Source organism: Haliotis rubra, unplaced genomic scaffold (genome assembly GCF_003918875.1).
Source record: "Haliotis rubra isolate DU_JTF1 unplaced genomic scaffold, ASM391887v1 Scf283, whole genome shotgun sequence".
NCBI lineage: Eukaryota > Metazoa > Mollusca > Gastropoda > Lepetellida > Haliotidae > Haliotis > Haliotis rubra.
The window spans coordinates 115902-132600 of record NW_025766925.1 but is presented as its reverse complement, the minus strand read 5'-3'; the positions used below and the strand labels follow the sequence as shown (position 1 = coordinate 132600).

Genomic DNA, 16699 nt, shown 5'->3' with positions numbered 1-16699 from the left:
CATGATACACCAGTATCGAGCCTGTTAATGTCATTTGATCGTTACTCTGCAGAGACTGAGGACCGGTTTCACTAATATATTTGACCATTTGGTATTACATCAAACTTTCATTTATGCATTAAATCCTTCTTGAGCATTTCATGATGAACATAACAACCTTTGATCATATCAGCATTGAGGTTTGCAAGGAGAACAATATCGCCCTGAGCACAGAGTGTCAAGCATACCACACAACTAATCTAAGGCCTTGTCGTACGTACATATCAAGAGGTTAGTTGAAAGAATGCGATAGCACGTACCATACATATCACTTGAATGATTGTGATGTATTCTTATACCGATAGCACACGAAGACACTTAGTTAAACACTGTGCATTGAACCTGGAGGTGTTATTCTGTGGCAAGACAATACCTAACCAACGTATAATTGACAACACCTGACCCACGTGTTAATATCTCGCCCATGGGCGAAAATATTTACATTGTTGTAAACAAATGAAAGTATAGCTGTGAGTATCATGACACAAAAGGTAACTTAATTCGGCTAATTTAGTGCTTTATTCAAAGATCTAATCCCAGAGTTAGAATATTTTAATTTGCTCAAAGCTGAAGTTTCACCTCAGGCGAAGGAACAGATCAGGTAGTACACGTGTACTATCCATGTACTGCTTGTACTACTACAAAACCAAAGATTCATTAATGGTTTTACAAAGTGCGAGTATTTCCCTTGGATCAGAGCGTAGTCAACATCGTTTGCAAACGACAAACGACGACAACAACAACAACAACGAAAATAGAATATTATCTCATACAAACGTTGTAATTAGTCATCAACAATTGACATTTTGTCTTCTCCCCAGGCATGTTATTCTTGGTGTACATGTGTCTTTTTTATGAAAAAGGAGCAAAAAGCAAATGTTTGCACCCAACAGGTGGATTACATTTTGCTGGTGATTATATCCCTGGATTGAAAGTCTTCACGTGATTGTGAGTGTCATAGCTTTCCTCCATGGAAACATGTTTGTAAATCTCCATGACGGAAGCGCCAAACTTTTCCACATCCATGGGAATCACATGTTCAATCACACCAGTGCAATAGAGCCACAGTATGAAACTGCAAGCCACAGGTTCACCAATCAGCTCCGAGTCAAAGGAGTGTTTGATTACACTGTCAAAATGTTTGATGTTTTCCTATGAGCCAACGTTTATGCTGCTATTGATCGACGCAGCACCACCCTCATCAGGCTCTGGAACAATGATCTCTTGTGTGTCGATGTCAGTCCGGGTGTAATTCTCTTTGAACAACAGAAGTAGAGGAACGGCAACTGCTATGGAGCCCAGCATGGTCCAGTTCATCCACTCAACACCTGCGAAAGGTACAGCAGCAAAATTAACTATTTGCTTTTTATTTTTAAGACATTTTCCACTTTAGGAAACTTTAATATGCGTATTTTTGCATAATCAAAATGTATCAAAATGTGTCTCTCCCATTATAATCATTATTACCGTTAATTGTAAGTTACAAATTAAAAGTTAATTGTATAGAGTTTGGTATATCATTGTTTGTGCACCCAAACAGTTTTATGTTGCTCCAAGGTATATTCGGGGAATCCATAACTGACCGAAGTTTTGATCTTTTGGGAACACAAAGGTTACCTATTTTCGGGATCTGCAGCACAGAAAGGAAGATGACACCAGTCAGGTTGTTGGCGATGGTGAGGACACCGACCGTCACTCCCTCAGCAATAGGATAAGACGCCTCACACCCAAGCTCGTAGAACAGAGGTATAGAAGCATTGATGAAGACTCCCATCAAGATGCAGGACAGGTACAGCGACACTGACAGAAGAGAGTCAATTCAACCATGACACACTTCCTACTTGTTCATCAATAAGAATGTCAGCAAAATGTTATACAGATGGTCTTGACGAGTGAGACATAGACGACCCCCATCAAGAGGAAGGTGCAGCGACACTGGTAGAGGAGGATGGACTTGACGTTCAGGTCAACATCTAACAGAGGCACAGAATCTTTAGAAGGATGGTTAACCACACCTCAAGGCGTATCAGGTGCCTTTAGGTATATGGACACACATGTTACTAGATTTTACGAATGCCATGATTATCATAGCGATATCTCTGTGCAGTGTTACACAGTCACATTTATCACCTAATACAGTAATAATTTCCCCGTATATGCAATTTTTTGCTACCTAGATATTGGTGAAATCGTAGATAACACATATATTCCCTGCTCCGAGCGGGGAAGATAACCGATATCTGACCCCTCTATTTTGCGAGCGACGTCATGGAACGTAACACAATACAATGACGTCATGTGTTATCCATGACGTCATGAATGACGTCAGATTTAGTTGCGGCAACCTTAAGCTGGTTCTCGGTTCCCTTTGCGCGCGCTAACTTGATCTTGCGAGACGGGGCCCAGTTTACGGCAACCTTTGATGAAATAGGAAGGTGATCGGATGCCAGCGTCGCTTTCCAATAGATTGATGGAACTACATGAATACTAAGTGGAGCGGGATTAAATTCCTTCTGATGAATCTATTGAGACACGGAAGTATACTCAGCAGCAAAAAACCCGTCAGTACGAATTCAAAATTAGATAGGCACTATAATCAAGTCATTACAGAAATGGACATAATAAGCGGATCAAAAACATTTTTTGTGTACAATATCTTGACACATCAATGAATAACTTAGCACAATTCCAAGACATTACGTGAACGTTTGCAGTCCATTCAGACCCTTGACTTCAGTATCTAGTGTGACCACCACGAGCGGCAATAACTGCAGCACAGCGTCTATGCATGGAGTGCACCAATCGATTGATGAAGGCCATTAGCACCTGGAACCAAACTCTGAGAAAGGCCTGGCGCAATATATCGGCTGTGTTCGGCCTTGGTATGACATTATTCAGTCGCCTCTGAATTTCATGCCAAAGATGTTCAATTGGGTTTAAATCAAGTCTAAGGGCTGGCCACTGCATAATGTCGACACCGTTCTGCTGTAGGAAGTCCCGTGTAGCTCTGGCAGTATGGGCTCAGGCGTTATCATGCTGGAAAATGTTGTTCCGGTGACGTGCGAAATGTGGTTTGACGTGGGGTCTGAGAGCTTGGTCGATGTAGCGCACCGCTGTGATGCCGCCTCCTCTGGTGAAGGCCTATTCCACCCCATACCATGATGCTTTCACCTCCCCATGAGTCTCTTTCCATAACACATTGGTCTGAGTAACGCTGGTCACGTCGTCGCCATATTCTTGTTCTGCTATCTGCAGTTGATACGCAGTACCGACTCTCATCTGAGAACAGAACAATTATCCATTGCCTGTATCGCCCGTTTGGTGTTGTAGGGCAAACTGTAGACGTTCACGCCGATGACGAGGATTGAGGATAGGTCCACAGTAAGGACTACGGTAATGGAGGTTTCCGCTGTTAAGACGCCGGCGTACTGTATCAGTACTGATTGGTCTTCCGTGTGTTCCCACTGTCTGGCGTGCTGTTTCGGATGCCTGCATGAAGGGATTCTGCACATGCTTTCGCACAACATGGCGGTCTTGTCGTCTTGTGGTCACCCTTGGTCTGCCAGTACGGTGGCGATCAATTGTGGTGTTGGTGGCCTGGAAACGTTGCTGCAGCCTGTAGATGGTCCGAACGTTGACCTGGAAGTGATTAGCAACGGTACAGTGTGGCCAGCTTCAGGTCTTCCTAGCGCCTGGTTCCTCTGAGCTGTCTTGAGAAGGGGCATCCTGCTGACGTTGTAATGTGAATGTTTCAACCAGGTTTGGAGTGCATTTTATAGGACTGGTCCTTGTGAACAGCACGTGCAGCATAAGTTGCATGAAACACATGGAGAACACCATACCATCTCCGAGATTAGTTTGCGTTTTTGAGCCAATTTCCTGGGTTCCATTCTGAGTTTGTGATGGAATGCCTTTGCTCACGTCAAGTTGGAGATGTTGTCAAAAATATACAATCAAAACATTAAATGAGTTTACAGTTATCCGTTTCTGCGAAGGCAAAATTCCAAACTGACGTTTCTTTTGCTGCTTAGTATATGTTGAAAATATGAAAAACGAAAACACAAGAAGAAAAATTACATTTACAGTTGTTAAATTAATGTTGAATAAAATTTGGTCGAGGCATCTTTTTGAGTGTTTTTAAAATGAGAGATTCTTACATGGTTACTAATAGTATTCAGTGATAAAAATATTATGACCTTCCCCTTTCCATATCTTGCCCCGGATCATCCCTCGAATCATATCTGACCTCGGCCTAACGGCCTCAGTCAGATATGGGCTTCTCTGGATGATACGGGGCAAGATATGGAATAGGGAGGGTGATATCTCTACATATCCATCAATATTTTGCCTATTTACAAACAATATTCACAGATTCCCTCACCCAAACTGAAAGGAATGTAGGACAGCCAAAGTAAGACAAACCAGGCTGTGGCGCCTGTTGCTAAGACGAATAGCAGCAAGAGCATCATCTTCATGTGACGTAGAAACAGGTCAGCAATCCTTGAAATAAAGAACAGAGCATTGATAGATAATCGGAGAGTTTGCAATTATTGAACTGGACATCGTTGTTCAATCGGGTGTTTTGGTTTTTTTAATCACTATTTTATTGCTGAATTCCTGTTACAGGTGGGGACAGGCAGCCAGGGAATTCCTTCCACACACATGCATACCTGAAGCACACACTGTAGAAACATGCAATACAAACGATTTACTATACATGAATAGTGATGATAAGCTGCTGGTGTCAATACACACGTGCATATCAAGTAAAGCTTGGATAGATTTTTTTCACAACTTTCATTCACATATTCACAATTGACCACAACATATTAGGGCAAATATACCAACCGTTATGATATAGTATTATAAAATATGGACATGCTGGACTTTTGTAGTGAAAACAAGCATTGTCACTAAGGTGGCATAATCCTCCGCCGCAAATTATCAAATCAAACTTAAAAGTAATGAAAGTTTAAGATGAAGTTAAATGTCAACAAAAACATGACCAGTCAACCTCTCTTGATATCTTGCTCTTTAGTTGTTCAAACACACAAATATTTTCAAGACTGGTTTTGACCTTGACTTGAATGTCATATTGTATGAAATATGCAAAAGTGGTACTAAAGAAATTGCTTATTGAAAAACATTCAACGGAAGTCTTGAAAGTCTATGAAGAAAATCCAGTGAATTCAGGTTAACATGCTGAAATCTTCAAAGTGTCACAGTGACCTTGAAAATTGAATGAAGGTCACCAAAATTGACTGGGCCCTGCGCCTTCATTAGATGAAGCTTGTTTTTAAATATGAAAAAGATCCAGTAAATGGTTTTTGCGATATCTTGCTGACTATCGTAACATGCAATTTAACATGCTGAAATTTTCAAAGTGTCTTTGTGACCTTGAAAATTAAGTGAAGGTCACCAAAATCGACTGGACCCCGTGCCTTTCCTAGATAAAGCTTGATGTCAAATATGAAGAAAATCCAGTGAATGGCTTTTGAGGTATCTCGCTGACAAGCATAACATGCAGGTTAATATGCTGAAATGTGCCTTGCGCCTTCTATAGATAGAGCTTGGTGTTGAATATAAAGAAAATCTAGTGAACGGTTCTTGAGATATCTCGCTGACAAGAGTAAAACGTTAAAGTCCCCCTGTGACCTTGAAATGAAGGTCAAGGTCACCAAACCTGACTGGGACCTTTCTTATACCGTGATGAACCTAGGTACCAAATATGAAAAGAATCTAGTCAACGGATCTTAAGATATTCCAATTCGTACGGACGGACGGACAGACGGAGCCTAATACTATATCACCGCTTCGCGCTAAACGCGCGGCGGGGGAGAATAAAATGAGATTCTGTAATCTAAAATCAGTTAACTGGGTCTTGCAACAAAGAGTGGTAGGACATCCACTGTGAATAAAATTTATTGTGTTCACATTTATCAGTAAAGATTTGTTTTTCTATTGTATAGCTATTTTTTCATTCATGTTGGAAATTCTTGAGAGATAGGTTCATCTTTTTTAATGTACATATATAAATAAAAAACTTTGAAAGAATTGGTTACACAATGCCATATAGAAAGTGGTTAGATGTAACATATGTTATATTTGGGATTAAAGATTCTAGTACTTTTGTTGGGTTGAGTCCCATCCGGGATTCGAACCCACACCCTCAGAATCAGGCAGCTAATCGCCAGCACACAAAGTCAGCCGCCTTACCCGCTCAGCCACCGCTATCCTAGAATCTGTACTTTACTAAGAAAGTGTAATCCCAAATATTACATATGTTACATTTGAAAGAATTTAAATTTAAAATCAAGTCACTTATTACATTTTCCTTTATGCCAAATAAAATGAGTTCTGCACTTAAATTCATGTACATATACCTTATTCAGAATTTCAGAAAAAGGAACAAAGAACTCTAACATTACCAATTTTAAATAGATATGCATTTGTTGCAATTACTCTGTGCAGCAGTCTATATTGATACCGTCGTAATTTTGTCTTGTGTAGACTTGAAAGGTTTTCGATAAATGTTTGGTTAATCAAAAGTTTGGAATATGACAGTGTCATCTTGCCATTTAAGCTGTGATTTAATGAAACTCTTGGAAGAAAGGAACATAAAGTAAAATCTTTTGGAATCTTTACCACAAATTGTTACTTATTGTTGTTGCAAGGACAAAAAAGGAACATACTGGAAATTTAATTATTCATTGCTTAGAGACTGTCATTACATTCATGAAATAAAGCAAGTTATTTCTGAAGTCGCTAAAAAGTATTCAAAACCTACCAGTATCAATGACTCGGACTCAGCGCCAGCTGATTTCACTATAAGTAATCAACTTTTCTTTGAAACTGTATTAATGGAGATAAGAGGGACAACTATTTCTTATTCATCTGGGTGTCTTGATGGAGTCCACACTGATTATGGACTGTCATATTCAAGAGCTATGTCAAAAAGGCCATTTTCATTTAAGAAACATCGGCAAAGTAAGGCATCTTATTTCCCAGGAAGCTGCCGCTGCATTAGTTCGAACACTGATATTCTCACGCCTGGACTATTGCAATAGCCTACTGTGTGGTGTGTCAGAAGAATCTGTTTCAAAGCTACAAAAAATACAAAATACTGCAGCCCAAATTTTGCGTCTTGCTCCAAAGTTTGCACATATACAGCCACTTCTACGACCCCTACACTGGCTGCCCATCTCAGCTAGAATTGAGTTTAAAGTTCTTGTATTCGCATACCAGTACCTTAACGGTATCGCGCCATCCTATTTGTGTGAACTTGTAAGCCAGTATAATCCAGCCAGAACTCTCAGATCCAAGTCCCAAATTCTGTGCACAGTGCCTAGATACAGACTAAAACGATTTGGATTCAGATCATTTGCCTATCAATCAGGTGTTCTATGGAATTATCTGCCCGAAGATCTCAAAACAGCCAAAAGCCTGCTCTCCTTCAAAACTCTCCTCAAAACGTTTCTATTTAAGAAGTACTTTGTCTAGACTCTCACCCAAATAACTTTACTTGTAGCGCCATGAGCATACCAGCTGGCGTGGACTTTGGCGCGTTACAAATTCACTCATTATTATGTTTTACAGATTAAAGACAGTATGCAGCAGAGAGGGTTCGGGTGATCCTGGCACAGTCAGGCTGGTAAGGCTCATCATCAGCTCAGGGCCCTTGCCCCCTCTACACGCAGCCCAGACAGCGAATGGGACTTCTCCCAGGAAACGCTGCCTAGTCGAACCCACCAAGAACTTTCCGGAGAATATGAAGGCTCCCCAACACTGCAGCCTTCTGCATTCGCTCTTGCACACTCTAGTAGTGTGGTTTTCAGATGGTTTGACCAAGATAGTCTTGATCGGGTGCTGTGCCTTCCCCTGGGGCAAGTCCCATCTCCAGTAAGGTTGGTTTGACTACCGGAGGAAGGCTGACTGGGCTGCGGAGTTGTTGTTAATATTATTATTAGTATTAGTATTATTAGTATTATTATTATTATTATTATTATCATATAACATTAAGGTAAGTCAATTTACATAACGTGAATGTTGGATCTTTGTCACCAACGCAATTCCACCAGACCGGTCATACCTGGACATCAGCAGTGCCGCTACACAGCCACCCACCGTAGCATAAAAACCAATCCAACCGGCATGGTCCTGAAAGGCAACAGTAGAATGCTTTATTACTGATTTCAAGTCTTCTTGAAGAGTTGTTTTCGTACTCAATTTAAGTATCCGCTCTGGAATGAGGTGAAGGGGCATGCATCATAAATATAGTCTCGTAACCTACGGACGGAGGACATATGAAATAGGATCAACGTATTATTCTCATCTGAATCTAATATTATCTTCACTCTCTTATCATACGAGCATACGTTGATATATATTAATTACATACAAGAATTATACATTAGTAGCATCCTTTGATATCTATACATAGGAAGGGGATAAAGATAAAGGGAGAAACGTTTGTTGAATAGCATTAACCTTAACATTGAAACTTATAAATCATTCACGCATATGTCCATTCCTAAAGATGTTATATCATCACCCATCTCTTCTCCAAGTTCTATCCTTGATACCTGCGCTTTGAGCAACCGCAACGGATGGAAAATAGCGCAATATAAATGCACTTATTATTATTATTATCAGGAAAACATCACTAGCAACGAAAATTAAGTTAATTTTAACATCACAAAAGTGAAAATAGACAGTCAAGGGAAAACTTTGTTTTACCTGGGCTGCCTACCGGTAGTTTGGATAGGAGTATGTGTATGTGAGTATAGTGTTACGCCGCACTCAGCAATATCACAGCTATATGTCTGTAAATAATCGAGTCTGGACCAGACAAACCAGTCATCAACAGCATGACAATCGATCTACGCAATTGGGATACGATGACATGTGTCAACCAAGTCAGCGAGCCTGACCACCCGATCCCATTCGTCGCCTCTTACGCCAAGCATTGCTTACTGAAGACCAATTCTAACCTGGATCTTTACGGGTGAAAATTAATAGAAATACTTATTACCTGTGATATACCAACACCATTCAGGACGACATCCAGCACAGCTCCAAACACGAGGTAAACTCCCGTTGGTATACTGAAGGCCGTCATTATCACCCAGAAGCGTCTATGCCTGCATCAGACACGAATAGACACTTGGAGGACACCGAATAGTCGTGCTGAGCTCATGAAGACCGTCATACGTTGATCGGTGGAGCCTAGAGTGTGTTTGCGTTTGTTTGTTTTGGGTGTGGGGGTGGGGGTGGATGTGTGTGTGTGTGCGCGCGTGCGTGCGTGCGTGCGTGCGTGCGTGCGCGCGGCTTGAGTTCACGTGTGTTCACGTGTGTGTTCACGTGTGTGCGTGTTTTCTCTCGACTGTATAAACAATAAAGACGTCTTACCAAATTGTGGACAAGCTTACATTTCCCCCAAAGCGATATATAGAGAACATATGTATGCTATAATGATTGTACTCTAAGTAAAGATTCAGTCTGGAAATGAAAATCGGTAGCTGTAACTTAATATCTTACGTGAATAATCCTCTGATCCCCTGTAGGTAGCTTATCCTCCCTATGGACGCTGTGAGACTTGGGGGAGACGGAGGCTTGGCGGGGAAGTACACCACCACCAGGAGCAGCAGCAACACACACATGGCACATTCTGTATCCACCACAATAAATAAGTAATAGCAATTCAGTCGTGCTATTACTGAGACACCATCCTCAGGAGAAGCATTAAATAAACACACAAACATGTGTACACTAGGTTCAAAAGTAATTGTCATAAGAGTATATGATATATGTGGTGAGTGAGTGAGTGAGTGAGTGAGTGAGTTTGGTTTTACGCCGCTTTTAGCAATATTCCAGCAATATGACGGCGGGGGACACTAGAAATGAGCTTCACACATTGTACCCATGTGGGGAATCGAACCCGGGTCTTCGGCGTGACGAACGAACGCTTTCACCATGAGGCTACCCCACCGCCCCATATGTGGTGTGTGTGTGTGTGTGTGTGTGTGTGTGTGCGTGCGCGTGCGTGTGCGCGAAAGAGAGAGAGAGAGAGATCTGGAATTGGCTTCAGAAATTGCATTCAAGCAGAAACCGAACAGAACGATGTGATAAGGGAATACTTGAACCCGCTGGGGCAACCCAAACGAGCTAGTGAGGAGACGTGTGAAAGTAGGCAATTAGACAGATTATGAGTAAAATGGAATCCTATCTTTATGATATTTATATTAAGAGTTTAATTCAGTGCATGGAGGAAGCGTTGATCACCTGTATACATGAGTCTCATGATACCGCTTCTCACCTCGGATATGTTAGCGGCTGGCGTCAGTTTGAATCCACTGGAGTTGAATCGACTTGAACTGCAACAAGGAACGACCAATGCAGATAATGACATAGGTGGTTCATGTAGAAACACAGAAGATAACAGGAAGGGTGATAGAATGTGTTCCGTTTCTTACTTTAAAGGTCGTATGTCGGTCATGTTCAAGGATGGTTCATCTGGCTGTGGCACCAAGAGCGGACCTGTAAACACAGTGAATGTGGGAAGTGGGTAATCTTTGGATAAGTTGGATTAAATAACAGCGACAAAATCGTGGATGACATTTGCTCTCATTTTGGACAAATTGGCCATGTTGAGCTCCACTGATAAAACAATGAAGTTTTGTTCAATTTAATGTGTGGAATATAAGCGTCCGTCGGTAGACGTTTACCTCCTGCGTAACGCATTACTGGAGATATTGCGAATTCGAACCTGAGATCAGCTGGTCCTGATGGTTAAGGAAGGCAACTCTATTTACAGAGTACCGTCCCCTTGCACTGCTTAGTCACCCGTGCTCCCTTTGGGCAACACTCTACGTCCTTCTCCGAAATATGCAACACTGGGGATATGTACACTTCACAAACAAGTAGTGTTGATACTGGGGTGAAGGTTAGGGGGTCTTGAAATTAAATGTTTAATTGGTCGTCAGGAAAGAGAATTCTTTTGAGGAGATCCAGAGATAGAGCCGTTTCGGAATCATGACCTTACACCGGCGTCATTTTGACTTCATCTGTGGTATTTGTGATCGGATTGGGAATAATGTGTCGTCCACAATGTGATGAAGGACTATTGGCGTGAGGTAGCCAATCGTTCCAATCTGTCTGATTGTGTAATCTGGAGACTTTGGAACAGCTTCAAATATTTATCCGCTCAGAACATTCTTGATAGGAGTTGTCCGGAGGAGTCCTGGTGAACGTCAGCACAAAGCAACATAACTGTTTCAGATTCTTGTAAACAATTGTTACCAATCGTGATCGCTCAACTCATTATCATCGCCAACCTTTACATTTGGACTGCACAATCCTGTAGTCTTTCCTGGGGTTTTCACACCCTTATAGTACAGCGCCAGTGCGTTCGTTTATTTGTCACACAACATCTTACAATTTCGTCTCCTTTTCGAACAATTACCATCACTTCGATGCCTCTTCGACTGTTTTTATAATTATCTCCTATTTTCGAAGCCTCTCAATAGTCCAAGACTCCAATGAGTTTTGTAATTGTGTAATTCCCCCTCGATCTCTATATGTGTATTTTACAATACCTGTATAATCATTATATCTATTTTTCATTCAGAACTTAAGACACGATTTCGAAGGAAAGTTCATAACAACTGCGGATACTCACCAATAATAAAGCCCACTGATATGCCAATGTAGCTAAAGATAGTTGACACGGCTGTTGCAGTGGCCCTCTGATTGGGGGGAAACCACGTGGCGGAGAAAAGGGCGGGGCCGGCCATAGGTACAGTACCAGCCATGCCAACTACTAAAGCTGCGGTGTTCATCAACCTGGGAGCAGAAGAACTGTCATAGTATCACAAGATATACGTCACAGATTTTAGGCAATACATTCACTGATCTGTGTAGCTGTCTATTAGTGCCTTGACCTGAATGCTGCATTACGAAAGAACATAAGTTAAATGTTCCTTGTACGATTATGCTAGCAAGCACACACTGTTGACATTCTGTGGTTTTAAGGGGAATTCATTTACTTAAACATTCCAGTGGAGCAACCAGTGCATATAAATAGTTGTTTTACTGAAACAGTTCGTGTAAACAACATACATTAAATGTGTTACATACCACTGAACATCAATACCTGACTGGCTGAGTTTGGTTTTACGCCGCTTTTAGCAATATTCCAGCAACATCACGGCGGGGGACACCAGAAATGGGCTTCACACATTGAACCCAAGTGGGGATTCGAACCCGGGTCTTCATTGAACATCAATAGCATAGACTAGATAACATGTACCAACTTGGGCGTCACACATTGTGGTGTCACCTATAACACATTATATTCACATATATTCATGTATATATAGCATGGCCGATATATACACTGGATTATAATATTCTTCATGGTCACATATAAAATATAAACCGCAGTTCCAAATATGCTGTTCACTTGAGTTTGTTTCAAAATGCAGAAGGGAATCGTTATATTCAATATACACTGGAATCGGCTGGATTATGTTCCATTTTTTTAATCACAAATCATATTTGCTAGGGTGACACAAATGTTATTGATTCTGGATTCACTAGATTCACTGACCATGTGGCTGGTACTGGGTCACTGGTGATGCATCGTATGGCGGTCGTAAACACCAGCAGCACAGAGCACAACAGCATTGATACCCGTAGTCCTGGAGCGAGAGGATGGGGAAGTACGCCTTATAGCTAAGTTAGTTAAACATTTGTAGCTGACCATCATAATCTTTAACATGCATGATTATGAAAGGATGATCATAACAGAAAGTGCTAGTAAAATCTGAGCGACATCAAACTGAAGTTTTAATAACTGTTTGTCCTCATAAACCAGTATAACATTTACATTCTCAAATGCTGCATGCAGTAGAGCATGAGGTGTTCTTTTAAAGTTACTTTATCTTAAATAGTGTGCTTGTGAGTGTGCAAGTGAGAGTATGTTTATTTTCGAGACCCATACAGCAAGGCAGCAAATCGCTAGCTCACAAGGTCAGCAGATTAGAGTGAGTGAGTGAGTGAGTTGAGTTTTACGCCGCACTCAGCAATATTCCAGCTATATGACGGTGGTCTGTAAATAACCGATTCTGGACCAGACAATCCAGTGATCAACAGCATGAGCATCGATCTGCGCAATTGGGAACCGATGAAATGTGTCAACCAAGTCAGAGAGCCTGACCAACCGATCCCGTTAGTCGCCTCTTACGACAAGCAGTCGCCTTTTATGACAAGAATGGGTTGCTGAAGACCTATTCTACCCCGGATCTTCACGGGTCTAAGCAGATTAGACCTCTCAGAGGAAAGGAAGTCAATTTTAGAAAGTGGTCAGAACCTCTGAGAATGTGGGTTTGTATTTGTATTTTACTAAGAAAATCTCATACAAAATATTACACTTGTTACATTTTACTACTTTTGGTGTTGTGTATTCGTAGTTTCGGTATAGGGGGCCTACTAAGTAACACGTTACAGAAGAGTACACAAAGTCCTGTAACTGAACTACAAACTTCCATTGTTTAGGAGTGAGTCAGTGAGTGAGTTTAGTTTTACGCCGCTCTCAGCAATATTCCAGCTGGCGACGGTCTGTAGATAATCGTTTTTCCAAAATCCAGAATCAACAGCGTGAGCATCGATCTCCATTGTTTATCCGCAGTGGCTGAATGGGTGCTGGTGACATAAAATCCGACGTATCCGCAGTTGTACTTTTAGAACCAAAAGACGTTAAAATATGGTACTTGTTGGTCCCTTCCTGGCGCTCGGCATTAGTGGGTACAAGAAGGACTGGTCGGCTCGGAGTCAGTATAATGTGTCTGAGTGGGGTATTCATGCTTCACTGCGGCATGGTATCTCAGTGAGCTAGCACTATAAAACCAGCTTAAGTCTGGGCTAGTACAAGCAGCCGCACATACACATACACACGCATGCACGTCGTCATATGAGCGAAATATTCTCAAGCACGACGTAAAACCCAATTTCACCCCACCTCACCTCACTTTTTACAAAGCGTAATTCCAAATTAATGCATGCAATTAATCATTTGTTAGATACCAGTCTAACCTATATAAATTAGAAGTTCGTATGATTAACGAGAGACATTATTCTGTGGATACAATGGAATTCTATGGAGAGACAAACGTTTGCTTAATATTGCAGTTATTATCGAGACACTAACGTCCCGCTCGTTGTAAGAAATAGGTTGTACATCAATAGATCTATCTCCGTTGAATATCAACTTATCTTATCTGTATGACAATGAATCAGTTGCAAGCCATCCTAATCAGATAAAGGTCAGAGAGACAACCGAACCCAATAGTTCCTGTCCTAAGAGCAGTTCATGCATATATTATTCAGCGAAGAATTCCAAATCGAAACAATAACTTGACCTGGAAACCTCAGGGATTCATTTTGAAACTAACGAACAGTAAAGAAATGTTATACGATTAAAAAGTGTATTATAAAATTTACATATTATTTGATTAATCTAATTACTGCAATGTTCGAACAATGGCAGTACACAATAGAGTTGCCGTACAAAATCCACTGGCAGTATAAAATATTAGTAGTAATAGCAACAGTGTCAGTAATAATAGAATATTCACTTAGTTTCGAAAATAGGTGAGTGAGAGAGTTTAGTTTTACGCCGCACTCAGCAATATTCCAGCTATATATGGCGGCGGTCTGTAAATAATCGTACCTAGACCAGACATATCAGTGATCAATAGCATGAGCAGCGATCTACGCAATTGGGATACGATGACATGTGTCAACCAAGTCAGCGAGCCTGACCCCCCGATCCCGTTAGTCGCCTCTTACGACAAGCATGGATCAGTGAAGATCAATTCTAACCCGGATCTTCACGGGTGCACCTTCAGGATAAATACTAGAAACAATGTAATACGATTACACACGCTGGTTTCCAGTGAATTACTCTGTAATATGCATTATGCTTGTAAAGCGCATTTTGTGTATATTCAATGAACATGATAATGAACCGTAACTGTAATCTTTGGAAAGATTCATCGAGGACAGATCCTTACCTTTGACATCCATCAGCCAGGCGACTGGAAACATAGACACAACGTACACAATATTCCCCCAGTTGTTCAACATGCCTATATTGGCATCCGACCACCCGAACACAGCCTCAGCTGACTGAGCAATAGGTCCGAATGTGTTCCACACGGCTGTCTGAAGAAGCGCAGCATAGGAGAACACCACCAAAACATACCACCTTCGCTTGTAACACGTAATGTTCCTTGAGGGATCTAACAGAGGAGAATTTTCATCTAATACCCTAGATGCCATGGAGGCTTTACGTTCACTGGGTTTCTTGTTTTCTTTATCTGAGCTGGATAACGAAGGTTGCGGGACATCAACACGTTCCCCGTCCTCCATTTCGCTGTTCTGAACTGAATCTGTTTTACTGACGCTTTCCATCTTGTCCTGAGGCTTGAATCAGCTGTGGACTGACCGAGGTATTGACTGCGCCCATACACATGGATGGTATCTCTAACGTTATCACCATCCGAGGTAACTGAGATATCTCAGTGGTCAACAGATAGTTCAACTTTGAATGATGACGCCGTTAATCCACTGCCTACCTTCAACAACTTTCACTCCACCCCCATTAACGCCGTAATACCAGTGATGCAGCACCGACCTATTTTTGTGCACAGGTTGACGGTTGAAGAGTGGCTTTCATGATTGTCATGCTACAGTAAAACCAACTGAATTGTCGGACAACGGCGCACATGTGTGCATGAGTCGCACGTGCTTTTCGACCCTTGAACGCTTAAGCATGCATGTTTAGGGCTGATACTAGTTTCAATTGTGCCATTTGAAATGCATGGTAAAGAGATTACCACGCTCGAAACGGACATTGCTACCGTGCTGGTCGCCGCTTTACTGAGTGCACATAAAATATTGTGATCGTTTCATTGTGTTCGGCATATGCCTGCCTTCAGTGTCCTTTGAGGAAAGTTTTGAAAAAAATAACTTTCTGGTTCGTCTGTGAAGGTAAATTTGGAGCATGTTCCATGTTGTACTTGAATCTTAGTGGAGGTGGATTGCTCGTGGATCGTAACATTTTTACTCGTGTAATCTGTTCGGGGTGTATCAACAGAAACATGTTCAGTAAAATCAAAATGTTTACCTTGGTCTTTCAATGTTACAACTAAATGTAACCGAAATTCCCAATGTCATCAACCCGTGAAGGTCCGGGTTAGAATGAACTTTCAGCAACCCATGCTTGTCGTAAGAGGCGACTAACGGGATCGGGTGGTCAGGCTCGCTGACTTGGTTGACACATGTCATCGGTTCCCAATTGCGCAGATCGCTGCTCATGCTGTTGATCACAGGATTGTCTGATCCAGACTCGATTATTTACAGACCGCCGCCATATAGCTGGAATATTGCTGAGTGCGGCGTAAAACTAAACTCACTCACTCACCCCCAATGTCATCATAGTGCTTTGTTTCACTTCACACAACAATACTCGACAAAATATAATAACGACGAAAATGGTTAGCTCGCTTTTCTTGGTCATCAGTTTAGTATCAAAATATCTATGAATTATTACTCATGATCACAGAATTTGTATAAAGGCAACAGTAATTAGCAGCACCAA

The 16699-nt window shown here is 41.5% G+C and overlaps 1 protein-coding gene across 1 annotated transcript; it reads right to left on the bottom strand.

The window, feature by feature from the left end:
* Positions 1–543: 543 nt before the first annotated feature.
* On the bottom strand, positions 544–15784 carry LOC124281347 (solute carrier family 49 member 4 homolog). The gene is made up of 11 exons (XM_046717382.1): positions 15111–15784; positions 12647–12737; positions 11717–11880; positions 10512–10575; positions 10321–10412; positions 9577–9706; positions 9071–9179; positions 8129–8196; positions 4421–4539; positions 1657–1839; positions 544–1367 (listed from the first exon to the last, which is right to left on the bottom strand). Exons 1-11 carry the CDS (start codon positions 15508–15510, stop codon positions 1192–1194), a joined length of 1596 nt encoding a protein of 531 aa, XP_046573338.1. The 5' UTR covers positions 15511–15784; the 3' UTR covers positions 544–1191.
* Between the last annotated feature and the right edge of the window lie 915 nt (positions 15785–16699).

Excerpts from the sequence above, each read along its gene's own strand:
- LOC124281347 (XM_046717382.1), bottom strand. The coding sequence starts at position 15,510 with ATGGAAAGCGTCAGTAAAACAGATTCAGTTCAGAACAGCGAAATGGAG. Across the intron at positions 10,576-11,716 it reads ATCAGTGGGCTTTATTATTG|GTCCGCTCTTGGTGCCACAG; the intron begins GTGAGTATCCGC and ends CTGTGTTTACAG. Across the intron at positions 8,197-9,070 it reads ATGGTGTTGGTATATCACAG|GACCATGCCGGTTGGATTGG; the intron begins GTAATAAGTATT and ends GTTGCCTTTCAG.